At 47.9% G+C, this 16,382-nt stretch overlaps 3 protein-coding genes across 3 annotated transcripts; 1 reads left to right on the forward strand and 2 right to left on the reverse strand.

The window, feature by feature from the left end:
- Positions 1-3: 3 nt before the first annotated feature.
- LOC112878131 (TATA-box-binding protein 1-like) lies at positions 4-2,467 on the reverse strand. Its single transcript, XM_025942548.1, has 7 exons — positions 2,051-2,467; positions 1,302-1,389; positions 1,066-1,188; positions 903-947; positions 723-815; positions 401-579; positions 4-298 (listed from the first exon to the last, which is right to left on the reverse strand). The coding sequence occupies exons 1-7, from the start codon at positions 2,206-2,208 to the stop codon at positions 295-297; spliced, it is 690 nt and encodes a 229-aa protein (XP_025798333.1). The 5' UTR covers positions 2,209-2,467; the 3' UTR covers positions 4-294.
- Positions 2,468-3,059: 592 nt separating this feature from the next.
- Positions 3,060-4,783, forward strand: LOC112875403 (protein CDI-like). The gene has a single exon (XM_025939244.1). It carries the CDS (start codon positions 3,496-3,498, stop codon positions 4,324-4,326), a length of 831 nt encoding a protein of 276 aa, XP_025795029.1. The 5' UTR covers positions 3,060-3,495; the 3' UTR covers positions 4,327-4,783.
- Positions 4,784-5,122: 339 nt separating this feature from the next.
- LOC112875402 (electron transfer flavoprotein-ubiquinone oxidoreductase, mitochondrial) lies at positions 5,123-11,599 on the reverse strand. The gene is made up of 18 exons (XM_025939242.1): positions 11,239-11,599; positions 11,069-11,145; positions 10,564-10,670; positions 10,365-10,446; positions 10,185-10,293; positions 9,890-9,936; positions 9,720-9,794; positions 9,208-9,324; positions 8,254-8,322; positions 8,026-8,118; positions 7,579-7,681; positions 7,188-7,312; positions 6,987-7,036; positions 6,836-6,902; positions 6,632-6,711; positions 6,156-6,284; positions 5,964-6,030; positions 5,123-5,539 (listed from the first exon to the last, which is right to left on the reverse strand). Exons 1-18 carry the CDS (start codon positions 11,495-11,497, stop codon positions 5,456-5,458), a joined length of 1,740 nt encoding a protein of 579 aa, XP_025795027.1. The 5' UTR covers positions 11,498-11,599; the 3' UTR covers positions 5,123-5,455.
- Positions 11,600-16,382: the final 4,783 nt, after the last annotated feature.

Consider the following 16,382-nt stretch of genomic DNA (forward strand, 5'->3'; position numbering starts at 1 on the left):
TCATGGCGTTCTCATGATACTATGATATTTCAAACAGTTTACACGATGTCTTTTAGAGAGCCGTGACGCTCAGATTGTTTACATGGTCGTTCTCGTAATCAAACTGCCCTTCTATCCTCGTCCTCAAGACAAAAAAAGAAAAGAAAAGAAAAAAGAGCGTAAAAGAAAACAGGCGCCAGCGGGCCGTGTCCACGAGTGCTGGCACCCATCCAGATCATGCAATGTCCACTTGTGCAGTGGCTGAAGCGTATACCGAATGGAGGGGTTCGCGCCATTCGCCAGATGGACCGCATCCTATCTGTTTGGAGCAGCAGGGATTCGTGCCAGAGAATACAGACGAAAGAAAAAGACTAGCCGGAATGCCAGCAAGCAGCAATAAGTGGTGGGTTTAGTGGTTTACCTATACTGCTGCCGTTTCCTGAACTGCACGAGCATCGGGTATATGTTCTCAAAGGCTCTGTATATATCCTCCCGCACCTTGGCTCCGGTGAGGACGACCTTGCCAGAGACGAAGGCGAGGATCACGACCTTGGGGTCCGCCATGCGGTAGATCAGCCCAGGGAAGATCTCCGGCTCATACTGTCAAGCCTCAGGAGAGCAACAGGTAAGTAAATGCTTAAGGTGAATGATTCGTCAAGGCAGTAATAAGGCACACAAGTTTTGAACTGAAGGAATCAAGAACCAAGCTCCAGATGTTGCTAATCGCGCAACCGTAGCCTTACATTGGCAAACATTCCACTGGCCAGAGCAAGGCCCTCCAGACGAATGGGAAATTTGACGTCACATGACCCAACTATATTCTGGATCTTGAAATCCTGCATGGCACCAGAACCGATTGAGTCAAGGTGAGAGATCAGGAAACCTTTTCCTTCTCGAACGAACCAAAATGGCACAAGCATTACCTTGAAACGAGCTGGGAAGCCGAGCTTTTGGACAATTCGCGCGTACTGCAATAGAGAATAACATTAAACGTCAGATACATATTAGTTACATAGCCAAATTCAGCAAAATACCGAAATCAGGATCCATACGGAACGGCGAAACAATGCGACAATTTGATCTTACCTTCCTCGCAGCCAGCCTTGAGTGCTCTTCGCTCTTTGCTCCTGTGCAAACCATCTTCCCTGAAGCAAATACCAGTGCCGTTGTCTTCGGATCCCTTATCCTCATGATAACCGCAGAAAAACGCTGTCAAAACAGTATCAAGGTTAAGGTGAGACTCCAGTTGATAAACGAATGTAATCTTTGGTTCCATGGTAATGTCCAAAGTAAACATAGAGCTTAGGCAGCACCGATTATACCTTTGGGTTGTACTCTGCGTTACGAGCGCTGTTGGCTATTTGTTGCAGATCCAACTGGCAGTCCAAATTGACTGTGGAGACAATGTTCCTGAGACATCAAACAAGAGGCTGGTTAGAACTCCACTCGAAATTGGGCAGGAAAGCAGCAATCACCTATCGACCCTTTCAAATTAAATCAAGAAAAATCTATCACAGAGCAGCAGCAATTGAACGACCAGAACATAACCATGGTATGTGTAGTTCGTTTTGGTGCAAGTTCAGCAAACTTTGGTTCTCCATACGCATGTGCAGCATCAAACTGGACATGCAGATTTCCCATACCCCAGGGAGATCACGGTTCCCAATTCAGACTACCTGACTAGATATGTGATCCCAAGATTAAGCTCAAGCACTTTGTAAAAACGTGGCCAAATTTGGAGCAAAAGGTTCAGTCGAATTCGGTTCAGATTATCGAGCAAGGAAACCAGGAAGAATCCTGGTCATAAACCCTTCCCACAATGCAACGCCCTGAATCCGTTCCCAATCCACGCAAACGCCAACCGCTCAGGCCAAACCGACTCCCCCTCCCAGTGCAAACCGTAACAGATCAAAACCCAGAGCCGGCGCGCGATCATTCGCAAACCCCGTCCCCAAGGCCCCATCATCCACAAACCCCACCAAATCGAAGCCCACCACGTCCAAGTTCACCGCCCCCCGATGTTTCGAATTCGTCACCGCAATTCTAACGCCGGGGTGGTCTCGGGACTCACTGGAGGGTGGGGACGAGGCCGGACGGGTGCACGGCGAGATCCACCGCCGCGTCCATCGCCGACGCCGCGGCTCGCCCTCCTCCGGCGCCCCACGCGCCGCTCCCGCTGCGGAGCCCCATCCCCAGCACCGTCGGCTCCGCGCCCGCCGCGGAAGCCATGGCTCGACGCCGTGGGTCGCGGGGATCGGAGCTTGGAGGCAAACGGTTCGAACGGGGCCGGGTTTTATGCTTGGCGAGAGGGGGTTTGGTCGGTTGGGCGTGCGGCGGCGTTGGTTTGGATTCGTTTGGGCTGTTGGTTACGAGGCCACGAAGGTGGAAGGAGGAAGAAGGCGGCGCGGGTGTCTTTGCTTTTATAGGCTAGGCCGTGGGTGTGTTTTGAGTTTGAGTCCAGGTCGGAGGCGAGGACAGCCCGGCAAAGAGGACGTGCGTCCGAGAGGGCCTCGGGGCTTGCGAGCCGAGCGAGCCGGGAGATGGCGCGGAGGAGTCGGGGCCCTTTTCGTGCGGGTGAAGTAGACGAGAAAAGGCCTGGCCAGCGGCCTGGTGGTGAATGAGTGGCATGGACCGGAGAGGCCGAAATAGAAATGCGTTCCTAGTTTCCTCTAGGCCGAAAGCGGGCGTCCCAAGAACCAAGATGTAGCCTAAACTAGGGGAACAACGAGAGTGGTGGTAGATTTCACAGAAAATGTTGGGCCAGGGAGGGGCCATGGCCCACGTTAGTCACAACGTGGTCTTCCCTTCACATTGACCACTTGGATGGAAACAGCGGGGCATTCCGGCGGCGGCGACACGAGCAGGCACGGAACGCTGCCTCCCCCGAAGCACATGGCCCGTCCAGCCGCGCAGCCACAGGCGCAGGGCGCAGGGCGCAGCGCGTCCAGCGACGCGCCAGCCCCAGGATCCCACGCGGCGCCGCGTTCCCGCCCCGTGCGGCGCGCACCCAACCCAATCCACATCCCATCCATCCCCGGGGGAAATCCCACGGCGGCCGCCCGCACACAGCCCCGCCGCTCCCACACCACCGACATCTCCGCCGCAGGCCGCAGGCCGCAGCTGGATTGCATAGGCGTCGCCATGCCAGCGCGAGACCCGCCACCGCTGCCCTCGCACCGCCACCCCCGCGCCCGCGCGTCGCTGACCCCCGGGCCCGCGGTTGGACCCCGACCCCTCCCTAGCTCCGCGCGTCATTGACCCATGTGGGCGGACGCCTTATTTTTAGGAGGCGAGAGCGAGAGTGCCCACCGGAACCAGCCCGCGGCACGGCAGATCGATTCGATCCTTTTCCATCCCGCGGTGGCAGAAATCCCTCACGCCCCTCGCCATCTTTAGCTCGAGCCCCACCTCCCAATCTCCGGTCCCCGGCCATTAAAGCCCGGCACCGCAGCGTCCGTTCCGTCCCATCCCATCCCATTCCGCCGCCCCTGATCCGTCCGCCCGCCCGAACCGACCATGACGGTGTCGCCGACACCGGCGCCATCGCCGCTGCTGCCGCCGGCGGGGGAGCCGTTCCGCGTGTTCGTGGGGTACGACCCGCGGGAGCACGAGGCGTACGAGGTGTGCCGCCGCAGCCTGCTGCGGCACGCCTCGATCCCGCTCGACGTGCGCCCCGTCCGGCAGCCGGACCTCCGCGCCGCGGGGCTCTACTGGCGGACGCGCGGGCCAACCGAGAGCACCGAGTTCTCCTTCACGCGCTTCCTCACCCCCTACCTCGCGGGCTACCGCGGCTGGGCGCTCTTCGTCGACTGCGACTTCCTCTACCTCGCCGACGTCGCGGGGCTCCTCGCAGCCGCCGCCCCGCCGGGCGCCGACGCGGCCCGCCTCGCCATCGCCTGCGTCAAGCACGAGTACAAGCCCGCCGAGGCCACCAAGATGGACGGCGCCATCCAGACGGTGTACCCGCGCAAGAACTGGTCCTCCATGGTGCTCTACAACTGCGCCCACCCCAAGAACGTCGCCGCGCTCACGCCCGACGCCGTCAGCACCCAGACCGGCGCCTTCCTCCACCGCTTCGCCTGGCTCGACGACGACGAGATCGGGGAGGTGCCCTTCGTCTGGAACTTCCTCGTCGGCCACAACAGGGTCGACCCCGCCGACCCGGACACGCGGCCCAGGGCCATACACTACACCTGCGGCGGGCCGTGGTTCGAGCGGTACAGGGACTGCGAGTTCGCCGACCTCTGGATCAAGGAGGCCGAGGAGCTCAGGGCCGAGAAGGAGAAGCTCAAGCTCCTCGAGGACAAGGACGCCAAGGAGGAGGGCAAGAACAAGGAGGGGAATTGATCGACCGGTTGGTCATACTGCATTAGATTGGTTCGTTTTGTGCTGCAGAAATCTCGTTCTTTTTCTCCTCGACATTCTATTCATTTCACGCGCCAATGTAGTTTATTTCGTGGATCTGATCTGTTGATACTGATATGTCGGGAGATTAGGATTGGATGGGTAGGCTATGAGTAAATTGATGGTAGTATATGTAGCTTCTGTGTTGCTGCAATTGGTCGGTTCTATGACTGCTCATCGTTAAGGAATAACAATCGTATTTTTTCAGCATTGCCCCGACAATGATATGATCTGTTCATTGATTCTGGTGGTGCTGTTTCTGATGACGTTGAACCCCGCCTCCTTGGTAAGGAATGTCAATCTGGCGCTGGGAAATTTGGTAAGCCATGGGGGGAATATGATCCCTTTCTTCCTCTGCATTGCTGAAATGAAACAAACAGGATCTGGTGTCCCGCTCCCACTCTGCAATCCACCACCATGCTGATTTTTGGCTGTGTACATCGTGGTGCCAATCTTCCATTGTTTTGCATTGCGGCGATTGGAATTGTGCGCTTTTATTCAGGAGATGGGATCTCCTACGGTGAAGATCTTCAGGCGCTGTACGTTTCTGAATGTGGTGCCGGGAATGTTACCTGAAAATAGTTGAATAATCAGTAGAGATATTCTCTTGTTGTTATTACCCAATCCATGTCGTCAGATGCTCGCTATCAGCAGAAGTGCCATCGCGCCATTGCTACAAACAACGCGAGAGCAGCGTCGTGGAGCCGATAGCTCCATGGGATGCACGATAGACCGATAGTATTACGCCCACACGGATAATAGGATTGCGTGCGCACGTTAAGCATTCATCATCGATTCATTTACATAAATGAACTACTGCTACTATGCACGAAGCCTTCTTTTCCAGTACCGTGAGAGGACGTTAGCTGGCTGCACTGCATCCTGATCAGCGTCCAGTACCAAGCTCTAGGAACATTCTGTTCAGTGCGTGCCGCTAGTGAACCTGCTTATTGTACTAGCTACATGATGCAGCTTCCACCTCTCATGTCGGCTGGAAATGCCTCGGGTTCGTGCTGAATGAACTACAATTGTTTTCAGGGCATTGCGTCACAGCTTCCTTGATAGTTGATATCTACATCACAGTATAACCAGGGCCGCCTCCGCCTTCTGGAACAGTCCACTCGATGTTTTGCTTTGGATCTTTGATGTCGCACGCCTGCAGATGCAGCCAACAAGTCATTCACGTTCGGAGGAGGAGCAGAGGATGAAAGCAGATAGCCAGATACAGAAAAGAGGCGAGGCAGGCAAGCCTAAGAAGTTCGAACTTCGTTGTGATTAAGATCGCGCCAAACACAATGGGAATTAATCGATCAAGAAGAAATATTGTGCGCTGATTCATGAGATATCCTAGCGATGCCTGTCAATTTATGCATAGTTTTTTTTCTCGAATATGCAGATCATGGGCATTGGGAAGATAAATCCATTCTGCCTACAGTCAAGTGAAGGAGTGGAGATAAATCACGATTCCCTGCCACTGGATTTACATTTCAGATATAGAACACATAGGAATTCTTGAATGCAACTCAAGCACGTATCTAGGGGAATGCAAAGTCCCCGAACTACAAGTGGAAACAGTTTACCTTGCAATGAAGACAGTTCTGTGCGTTTATGTGAAGCTTTGGATCACCTTTCTCGTCGGAGACGTATCTGCATGAAAACAGCGATGGCCAATAGTGATCAGAAGAGGATTTTCTGTGCACCGAGCACTTTTATCATCGCCGATGCGGCTAGGGACCGTAAGAATTTCAACAAGGCATGGCTAAACAACATACTCGTAAACCCGGGCTGGACAATAACGTGATTCTGGTCCAGCATACACCGGAAGATTTACTTTTTCGGGTACCATAGGATCCCTCAAGCGGAGATGAGGAGGCTGATCATGCTCATGGTTCGTATTGCTCCTGTACCAAAGGAATGATGGTCGATTAGTGTATAGAATGAATATATATTTAGTAGGCACATTTCTAGTGGCTACTCTACTTCAAACTTGTAATGAGTACAATATACACCTTCAAAATACATTCATTCAAACGCCTCTTAAGGTTCAAAAGTCTAAAAAACAACTTAACATTAATAATCCATTAGTAAATATTAGGGTGATACAGATTTGTGTAATCAATTCTAAGCCATGTCTAAATACATCTAAGACATTTGGCGTACTCCTGAACCAAAGAATAGCAAAGCAATAGTTAACAGGTGCAGATAAGGAGAAGATAAAAGGCTTTCTTCATTCTTGCTGCAGGCATACCTGTATAAAGAAGTTGGAACATCGAAGGTTATCTGTCCATCTGGTTTAGGATATTGAATAGGTGCGTGCAGATTGGCTGCCTGTGCACAAGGAAATCTTCTGTCAATCTCAATGGTGAAAAAAAGAAAAAGAAAATGCTGTGCATTAGCATGGTTTTTTACAAACCAATCAGCAGGAACAGTAACAGTAGTGCTGCACACTTACATCTGTTGCTTCATGGTCGGGTTTCCCATGCTTGAATGTATAAGGTGACTTTCCTTTGAATATGTAGCTAAAAGTTAACAGATTACCATAAGTCAGCAAATAGAATATTTACATAACTAAGATCAGATAATTTCTTGAATAGGAAACTCACCGTTCCAGTGCAGACAAAGCCATACCTGGAACAAATCCGTATTCAAATGCCTGGGAAAAACAATAATAAATATGTGTTCAACTTACTGTTTAAAGGAAATGCAGAACCTGCCTCTTTCGTTAACTATGTCAGCTTATGGGACTATTTAACCAGACAGCAAAGATAAGGTTTGTTTCGGAAATTGATAAAATAATCACATACTGGTCTATAATTCCTAGCTTTATGAAGCTCTTCCCATATCCATGACTTCTTGAGATTCTCCCAGTACAGTTCCATGGAAGATCCTTCAATGAGAGCCTTGAAAGTCGCTTCCGCCGCAAGCATACCTTTTTTACACACCCCTCACTTTAGTACAAGTGTTATCAACGTACGATAAAATTAGTACTAATGCACATAATTCGGCAACGAAATTAGTAAAGCAAAAGGAATGAGTGCTGAAATAGGATGTCAAAGCAAAATACATAGAGCAACATGCACAGATATAACATCAACCATGAAGCTGGGTAGCAATTGCACCAACAGAGCTGACAATTAAGTAACCCACAAATCTAGATAAATTCCAAACAAACTGAACATTTCTGTAACAAGATACCTGATTTCATAGCCGTATGAGTTCCTTTTATTTTGGGAACATTTAGAAATCCTGCAGAGCATCCAATAATTGCACCTCCAGGGAAAACTGGATATGGTATTGACTGAAATTTTACATTAACTTCATCAGTGTCTGTCCTATCAGTACAATTGCCAAACACAAAAATATAAAGTTGCTACAGGTAACAGAAATAAAATGCTGGGAAAAAAATGTTGCAAATCACAATGTATAGAAATAGCAGCACAATGAATGACTACGAGAGCAGTACTTCAGCTCACAAAGGTCATAGTGTGTAGTTAACCAATTATATGAGGTGAAATTATGTGATGCCATGTGCAATGATTGAAATGAAATAAACTAACAGAATGCTCAATATGCATAAATTATAAATTTTATACATCTGTCTATTTGCTACAAAATTGCATGTCGTTTCAAATGTCAGCTTACCTGGAAACCGCCTTCATTCAGAGTGCGAGCACCATACTGAATAGCTGTTCCACCTTCCAAAAGTTTTCTGACAGCAGGGTGCTGCTTGAATTTCTGAAATATGGTCACAGAATATTTAGAGAAACAAAGGTCCTTTTTGTTTGTTAAATTTCACAAAAATGTTTGTCTTCTAAACCACCCATCTAACGTATTTCGCATTAAAATGCATCTAAAAAGAAAACCACGTACCTGGAATTCATCATACGGACTCAGGAAAGGATTTTGATAATTCAATGCAACAACCAGACCAATTGCTAGCTGAAAAAAAAAGTGAGAGCAGATAATACATTGAGTACAATCGCTTACTACTTAGCCATCAGTAATCTAAATATCTAAGTAAATATTGCAGGAAGTCATGAAAAGAACCCCATATCTAGCTATCCAGCCTGCAACTAAGATGGTGTTTGGTTCGGCCATTTTAGGGTGTGATCCAATTACACCACAAACTGATTACGTTAGTTGGTGGTTGGTTTGCGTGCGGATGTTGCGGGATGCGATAACGATGTTGTACAAAGCCGATAATGCTCGAAATATTCCGTATCGTAGCGTCATAACGTTTGGATTGGACTTGCGGAGGAGGTCGAGGCCTCGCACATGCAAGTATATATGCCCCTTCATGGTGAAGACTGAAGAGCGGCTGCTGCAGCCTGCACTGCCTTGGGGCAGCCCCTGGGCATGCAAGCATATATGCATGATGGTGACCTTGTCCAGATTTAGTTACAGAGCTCTTTTGTCTACTCGAACCAAACAAAACAGAGGATTATTTATTCTGTAACCATTTACCGTGCAATCCCATTCCGTTTACGTTTGGGTTACAATTTTTTAACCAAACAGCACCTGAAGTCCAATGTGATAAGTGGTTAATTGATGATTTTAAGACTTCTTTTGAGCATGAATGAACCAATTTTTTTTTCTTGTCCCGGTTTCTGCTAAGTAGCACACTTCACTAAGTATGAGCAGTGGGGAAACAGTGTTAAAGTTGCTTATAATTTGTGCCAAATGCAACCTACAACTTAGCATTTCGTGCATTTTCTCCATTATCAGAGAAAGCAAAACATGAGGACAGAATATTACATCTATACTCATATGACAGAATGACAGAATACATCAAGTGCCAATTTGCATGTCTAACAGAAGAGTTACCTGTTGATCATCAAGGTGGTATAGGAATGATCCTCCATATGTTTTCGTGTCCAATGGCCATCCAACAGTATGAATAACAGAACCTGGCTCATGCTTTCCTTCTTCAATCTCCCAAACCTAAAGAATAGAATCCACTTAGTTCTGAGTGGCATTACTAACTCATTTACAAGTAGTTAGGGGGAAAGCATGTGAAAGCTTTGAAAGAGAGAGCTCATAAGTCACAATCCAAAAACTAAAATACAAATGGAACAATGCAATTCCTAAAAACAACATTGACACGGTAAAATGAAAAAAAGGTTTGTAAAAATAACATAAATATAGATCATCATAGTTAGATTAACACAACATTCCTACAACACATATGCCATATTCTTGCAACAATACGCATGAAGTGGCATAATTCATGCAGACGATCATGGATCATGTGTTCATTATGAGGCATAAAGTTAGTTCCACCAAAATTAAGAACAAGGCATTTGGAAACTGGAAGTGGTATAATGGATATTAAATACCTCCTTAATTCCAAGAGCATATGTCTGATGCTGCCCTTGCCCACTTTCTCTGAGCTTGTGATTCCTAATTATTTTCTGAAATATGTTTAGGCTTTAGCATCAAACTGCAATCATAAAAAAATAAATATTTCAAATAATAGATTTGTGAAACTAGCATTCCACATGCTTACCTCTGATAATGAACCTCGACAACCCTCAGCAAGCAGCGTTATTCGCCCTGCATTTCTAAGTAGCTGAGAATGAGAATAGATACGTGAGTGGAACAAAAAGAACAGAAAAGGAAGTTATGAAATTTATAGAAGTAAAAAAGAATGAACATTACCCGTCTATCCAAATTCTAAACAAGAAAAAAAAAGACCACTGATTAACTCTATATGCACTCACCACTCAGCATTATAGCATATATTTGCATGGCCAGATGTTTATCCCTGAATTAGTTATCTGTATGGAAGGCAAGTTACTTGCCTCTTAGTTCTACACCAGGTTGGAATGTTTCCCTTTTGGTTCCATCCTTAGCAATACCAACATCATTGGTTGCGACGCCTGTAACTATTTGATTTTCATCATAAATGATCTGTTAGAAAAGAATTCAAACAGATATTAGTCCTTCCACATATGAGTTTCTACAATGAAGAATGATGGTACCTCACTAGCAGCAAAACCTGGATATACTTCAACACCTAACTCCTCAGCTTTTGTGGCCATCCATCGCACCAATTGGCTCAAGCTGGACATAAGTAAATTTGTCAGGAAAGCCTGATCCTCCAGAATAGGAGGAACATCTAATTTCTTCAGAAGGCGTGGATTTAGATGATGAACATTGAACACATAAAAATGTTGGCACCTGATCACGTAGTTTCCTTTGTTGTCAAATGGAGATGGAAGTGTCCATGCTTGGTTCTTTGTTAACAGCCAGAACTTGTCAGAAGAGACAGGAACTCTGATTGGGGCCTGTCAAACGCAACATAACCGCATAAAAAACCAGCATGTGCTTCACAAATCTACAAATTCTACACTATTCCGATCTGCATTCCCAACAAGAAAATAGCTCAAGGAAAACAGCATATAAAGCAACACATATATCCAACAAAATGTCCTCCATCTGACAATTTGAAATTCTCAGAATGTTCGGATTTCTTATCACATCATAAGTATTATCCATATGACCAGCAATTAGGGTTGTTGTATACTTGAACTGAAAAGTAGCCAAAAAAATAGTCGTGATCGGTTGAATGAATCTAAGTCAAGTATGAAGTGAATCAACCGCATCATCACAGTCACACTTCGTCGCTAAATACACGGAAAATAAAGTTAAAATTCATCATTGTTCAGAGGACAGAAATGCGTACATCCTCTTGCCTCCATTTGGGAATCAGCTCGTCCAACGCCCGGGGCTCGAACACGTTCCCCGACAGCACATGAGCACCTGCGGCGCAACCAGGAAATTTCCCAAATCAGACAAAGGAAGAGCACATCGCTGCTCCCGAAGTAAGAAGGGGAAGCGTGAGAGCCGGCATACCGACTTCGGAGCCCTTCTCGAGGACGCAGACGGAGAGGTCGGCGTCGGCGGCGCGGCAGAGCTGCTTGAGCCGGATCGCCGCGGCGAGCCCCGCGGGCCCGGCGCCCACGATCACCACGTCGTAGCTCAGCGCCTCCCGGCCGCTGCAGAGCCACCGGGTCGCGCCCCAGCCAGGCGCGCGGGGTGGAGAGGGCGATGCCCTGGCCGGCGAAAGCGCTCGCCCGGCGGCGGCCGCCGCCGCGCGGATGGCCCGGTGCATTGCTCTCCTGCTCGGTAGCTCGAGGTGCTGGGCGCTTGGGAATTTGGAGAAGTGGGGGGAGGAGAAGGCCGGGAAGACACGGAAGTATGGCAGTGGAGTGGCAGTTGTTGGGTTTGTGCTTTGGATGAGATCGCTGAGGTGGACGGAATACGAGGAAGTCGAAGACGAACAGCTCTCCTTGATGGACTGGCCCATCTATTGTTTTGGGCTCGGGCGTTGCCGTTTCGTCTCAAGCCGAGAGAGGAATTTTTTTTAAGAAAGGGTTAAAAAGAAATTAAAATTTGAAAAAGGGGTGCCGGATTGGAATATTTCGAAAAATGGGGGCCTCCCGCCCAATGAAAGGGCGGGATGAGAGTTGCCGCCCACCCAACGGGCGGGGGGCCGGCGGGGGGAGGAAAACCTCTTCGCAGGGGCCTCTTCGCGAAAATAGCCAACATCCCGCCGTTCCAACGGGCGGGGGGTCTTCCGAGGGACCTCGCGCCCGCCCAACGGGCGGGACGTTCTGGGCCACCAGCCGTTGCAACGGGCCGGAGCTCCCCCCGAGGGACATCCCGCCCGCCCAGCGGGCGGGACGTTCTGACGAGGGGCATCCCGCCCCCCCAACGGGCAGGAGGTCGCCGGGAGGGGCAACCTGCCCTTCCAACGGGCGGGATGTCTCCCCACCACCTATTTAAGCCCCCCCCCACCCCCTAATTCTCATAAAATTCATCAAAAATCAACAAAAAAGAAAAAAGAGGAGAGGAGAGGAGAGGAGGAGAGGAGAGGAAGCGGCGAAGCCCTGTCCACACGTCGGTTTGGAGGTATTATAATCGTATAATTATTAATTATTTTTTATGAATATTTGTTAGAGTAGTTATACGTAGAATTCAGTATTTTTAATAGCTTTTAGAAATATTTCTTAAGCTAGTTCTGTAATAAATAGTTTTTAGTATTTTCAATTGTTTTTAGATATATTTCTTAGGGTAGTTATATTTTGAATAGTTTTTATAATTGCACTAGTTTTTAGATATATTTCTTAGGGTAGTTATATTTTGAATAGTTTTTATAATTGCAGTAGTTTTTAGATATATTTCTTAGGGTAGTTATATTTCGAATAGGTTTCAGTATTTTGAATAGTTTTTAGAAATATTTCGTAAGGTAGTTCTGTTATAAATAGTTTTTAGTATCTTCAATTGTTTTTAGATATATTTCTTAGGGTAGTTATATTTTGAATAGTTTTTATAATTGCAGTAGTTTTTAGATATATTTTTTAGGGTAGTTATATTTCGAATAGGTTTCAGTATTTTGAATAGCTTTTACAAATATTTGTTAGGTTATTTCTATTATAAATAGTTTTTAGTATTTTCAATTGTTTGTAGGAATGTGTCTTACGGTACTTATATTTTTCATGTAGATATGGTGCAGACACCAGAGCTCCTTGACGCGCACATCGATGAACGGCACAGGTCGTACCTGGCTGCGGTGGAGGGGCAGGAGCTTCACGAGTTGCGCCCTCGTGTAGCAAAGGAGTTGTTGCACCTGGACGACCGCTGGCTTGACAGGTGATACTTTATATTTTTTTACGAAACTAATGTATAGCGTGTAAGATAATTGTAACCACAATGCAAAATATACAGGTTACGTGAGGCTGGTTTGCTGCCACTCGCACGTATGCTTCAGGCCGGCGACGGCCAAGACGGTGGCGCGAAGAAGCTGTGCGGGGAGATGGCCCCCACGTTGCAGGACGTGTCGTACCTGCTCGGGCTTCCCATTGCGGATGAAGCTGTTGGTCCGGTTGCCGTGCCACCTTTCTGGAGGGCGGAGCTGCAGGAGCGGTTTGGTCCAGCGAACCCGCCACTTGTTGTGAACGTACCTGATTTGCCCGGCCCCGGCAAGAGTTGGGTAATACAATTTAGGGTACGTCCAGTTATTTTTTATTTAATTTAATTGAATCATATGTGAGTACCTCTAAGTTTTGAACAAATATATTACAGGCTCAGGATCTGCACCCTCTGGCTGGGCAGTACGAGGTGTCACGATACCTGGAGGCGTATCTGTTATGGTTGTTCGGCTGGACTCTTTTCTGCAACTCTACCGGCAATTACGTGGACAAGGTGCTCATGCAATACGCGCGCGCAATTGCGGATGCGGAGCCGGGCCAGGTACCTGGGTGGAGCTGGGGATCGGCAGTGCTTGCTGCGACGTACCGAGGTCTTTGCCAGGCCTGTTTGAAGACGGAGAGGACTGCCGTCATCACAGGCTGCCCACTTCTGCTGCAGCTATGGTCGTACGAGCGATTCGCCATAGCACGTCCCCTAATCAGCGAGGAGCCTTATCCACCCGAGATGTACGGGATGTGGGACGAGGATAGCCCCACGATGGGTTCGTTTTGGACCGATCGACGGGTAAGTTCTTTTAAGCTCTTTAATTTACTGTTGTACTTATATATTCGTTATCATAAAGCAATGTTGAATTTCAAATGTATGACGCTCCAGGTGCACAGTCCCAGGATGACCCGTTCACGCCAGCACCTCCTCCGCCTCGTCCTCACCGTGCTCCAGATGCATTTACGTACTCGGAGAACCACATACGCCGACGGCCTAGGACTAGGGGCGGGAGGGCCAAGAGAGCGCGAGGTCCGGGACATGCGGAGTAGATACTTCTGATTTGGTGAACTTTTTATATTTGAACTGTTTTTGTATGATACTATTTTCTTTTTAATCGGTTGATCTATCGTACTGTCGTAATATTCGGATTCTACGTTCCAAAACGTTATCGTTTAACCATCTTCACACGAATTTTAGATAGAGCAATCTTCTTCGTAAAATTGAATTAAAATTTTATATGTACACAAAAGAGTATGGCGAATCAATATTGCATTTGAAAACAGTCTGAATTTCAGATAGATTGTAAATCATAAATTCCAAAGGAAAATAATAAAAAAATGGCTCTCCACATCCCGCCCACTGACCAGGCGGGATGCCTCCCGCCCTCTGGCCGGGCGGGTTGCTGCCTCAGGGACCCCTTCGCGAATAAGAAACTTTCTTATTCGCGAAGGGGCCCTCGGGAGGGGCCTGCAAAAAGCTTTTGAAGCATCCCGCCCTCTGGTTGGGCGGGATGTCCCCGGCCCCACGCCTCCCGCCCGATGATCGGGCGGGAGGCACCCATTTTTCAAATTTTTCCGAACTGCCACCCCTTTTTCGAATTTTATTTTTTTAAACCCTTTTTTAAAAAAAGTTCGAGAGGAGGGTGCATAGAGGAATGGGCCTTGTTCTAGCCTGGATCCTTGGTATTTTGTCCGTGCCTTCTGAGAGGTGTGAAAGAAAAACACGGCCCACGCGGTCACGCGAGTCGCGAGAGCAATTGCACTTCATCCCGGGAGTGATTTAGGGCCTGTTCGAATCCAATGGAAAGAGAAAGAGAAAGTGCAAAACTTTTGCTCTTTTACACTTTTTTTGCACTTTTGGATCCAAACACCCCAAAGTGCAAAAGGGCAAATGCTACCGTAATTTTGCTAATTATGGATTAATTAGGCTTAATAGATTCGTCTCGTCATTTAGTCCTCATCTATGTAATTAGTTTTTTAATTAAACTATATTTAATACTTCTAATTAGCGTTCAAACATCTGATGTGACAGGAGCAAAAATTTTACCATTTGCCCTTTTGCCATTTGCCCTTGGATCCAAACAGCACCTTATACATCACTTGAGGTGATGAACTTGGGTCCATCGTCTGAACCGACCCACAAGCTGCCTTAGAGCGACGCAACGAATTTCTTTTTCCTCCTCGCTCTACCTGCGCTCCCAGCCAGCGTCCGCTCCTCTGGGCTTAAGTGCTTTTCCTGATACTGCAAAGTGAAATTGAAAGATATCCTTTCTTTTTCACTCAGAGGCTGCCCGGAAGTAGGAGGCCGTGGACTCCGCTCGCCCCGGCGCCGCCATATACCTCTGCCGCTGGATTCGCCGCCGCCGACACTGCCACCGCTGGAGTTGCTCGTCCCTACGCCACCTTCAAACACCGTCTCCGACGGCTCCCCATCGAATTCGCCGCCACCAACTCCCACCATTCTAACCTAGCTCCGTCAAGCGGCGGGAGCTCGCCGTGCCCTCCCCCCCCCTCCGCCTACCGAATATCCTCCCTCCACGATCCACGACCGGCAGCGTCCGCCGCCCCGCCCACAACTCGCCACCGCCGCCCGCTACCATACCGCCGCGACCTCCCTCTATGGCCGGGCACGCCGGAGACAGCCCAACCCTGGCAACCGGAAGCCTAGAACCGGAACCCTAATACGGCAGCGAGCGGAGAAAGATGAGCAAAGGAGGAAGAAGGTGCGGCACGAGAGGAGGAAGAAGGTTGTTGTGGGCTGCGAAATCGAAGATAGATTGAATACCTCTCGGTGATGCTTCAAGCGATGGCTCGTGCTATTGTAGCGCAAGCGATATACAACCCTGACGCTTCATCCGTGCCGGAGCTAAGAATTGGATGACGCATAGACATAAAGACCCTGGTCGAGCGAGCGCCATTGGGACTCGTACAAGACAAACGCTTGCAAAAGCACTTCCACTATTTCCTATTCCATCCGTTTCAAATTGTGGATTGTTTTAGCAAACCATCTACAATTAGAAATGGATAGAGTATTCTCTTAGAGCATCTCCAGCAGATTACTCATCTCTCTCCTCAATACTAAAAAATTGTTCTTTTGGTAATTTGTAGTGCTCCAGCATATTACGAATTTTATTATCAATACCAAAAAAATTTTGGTGATCGCCAAAACACACCTTTCTCTTGCTCAAATATAAAGGATTCCTCCCTCCACCTTGTACATTGAGTAATCTGCTATAGCATTAGCTATTAAAAATATAAAAATTATTATTGGTGGTGGAAAGAAAATATATATAGAATATA

The sequence above is a fragment of the Panicum hallii genome, chromosome 9 (genome assembly GCF_002211085.1).
Source record: "Panicum hallii strain FIL2 chromosome 9, PHallii_v3.1, whole genome shotgun sequence".
NCBI classification, from domain to species: domain Eukaryota; kingdom Viridiplantae; phylum Streptophyta; class Magnoliopsida; order Poales; family Poaceae; genus Panicum; species Panicum hallii.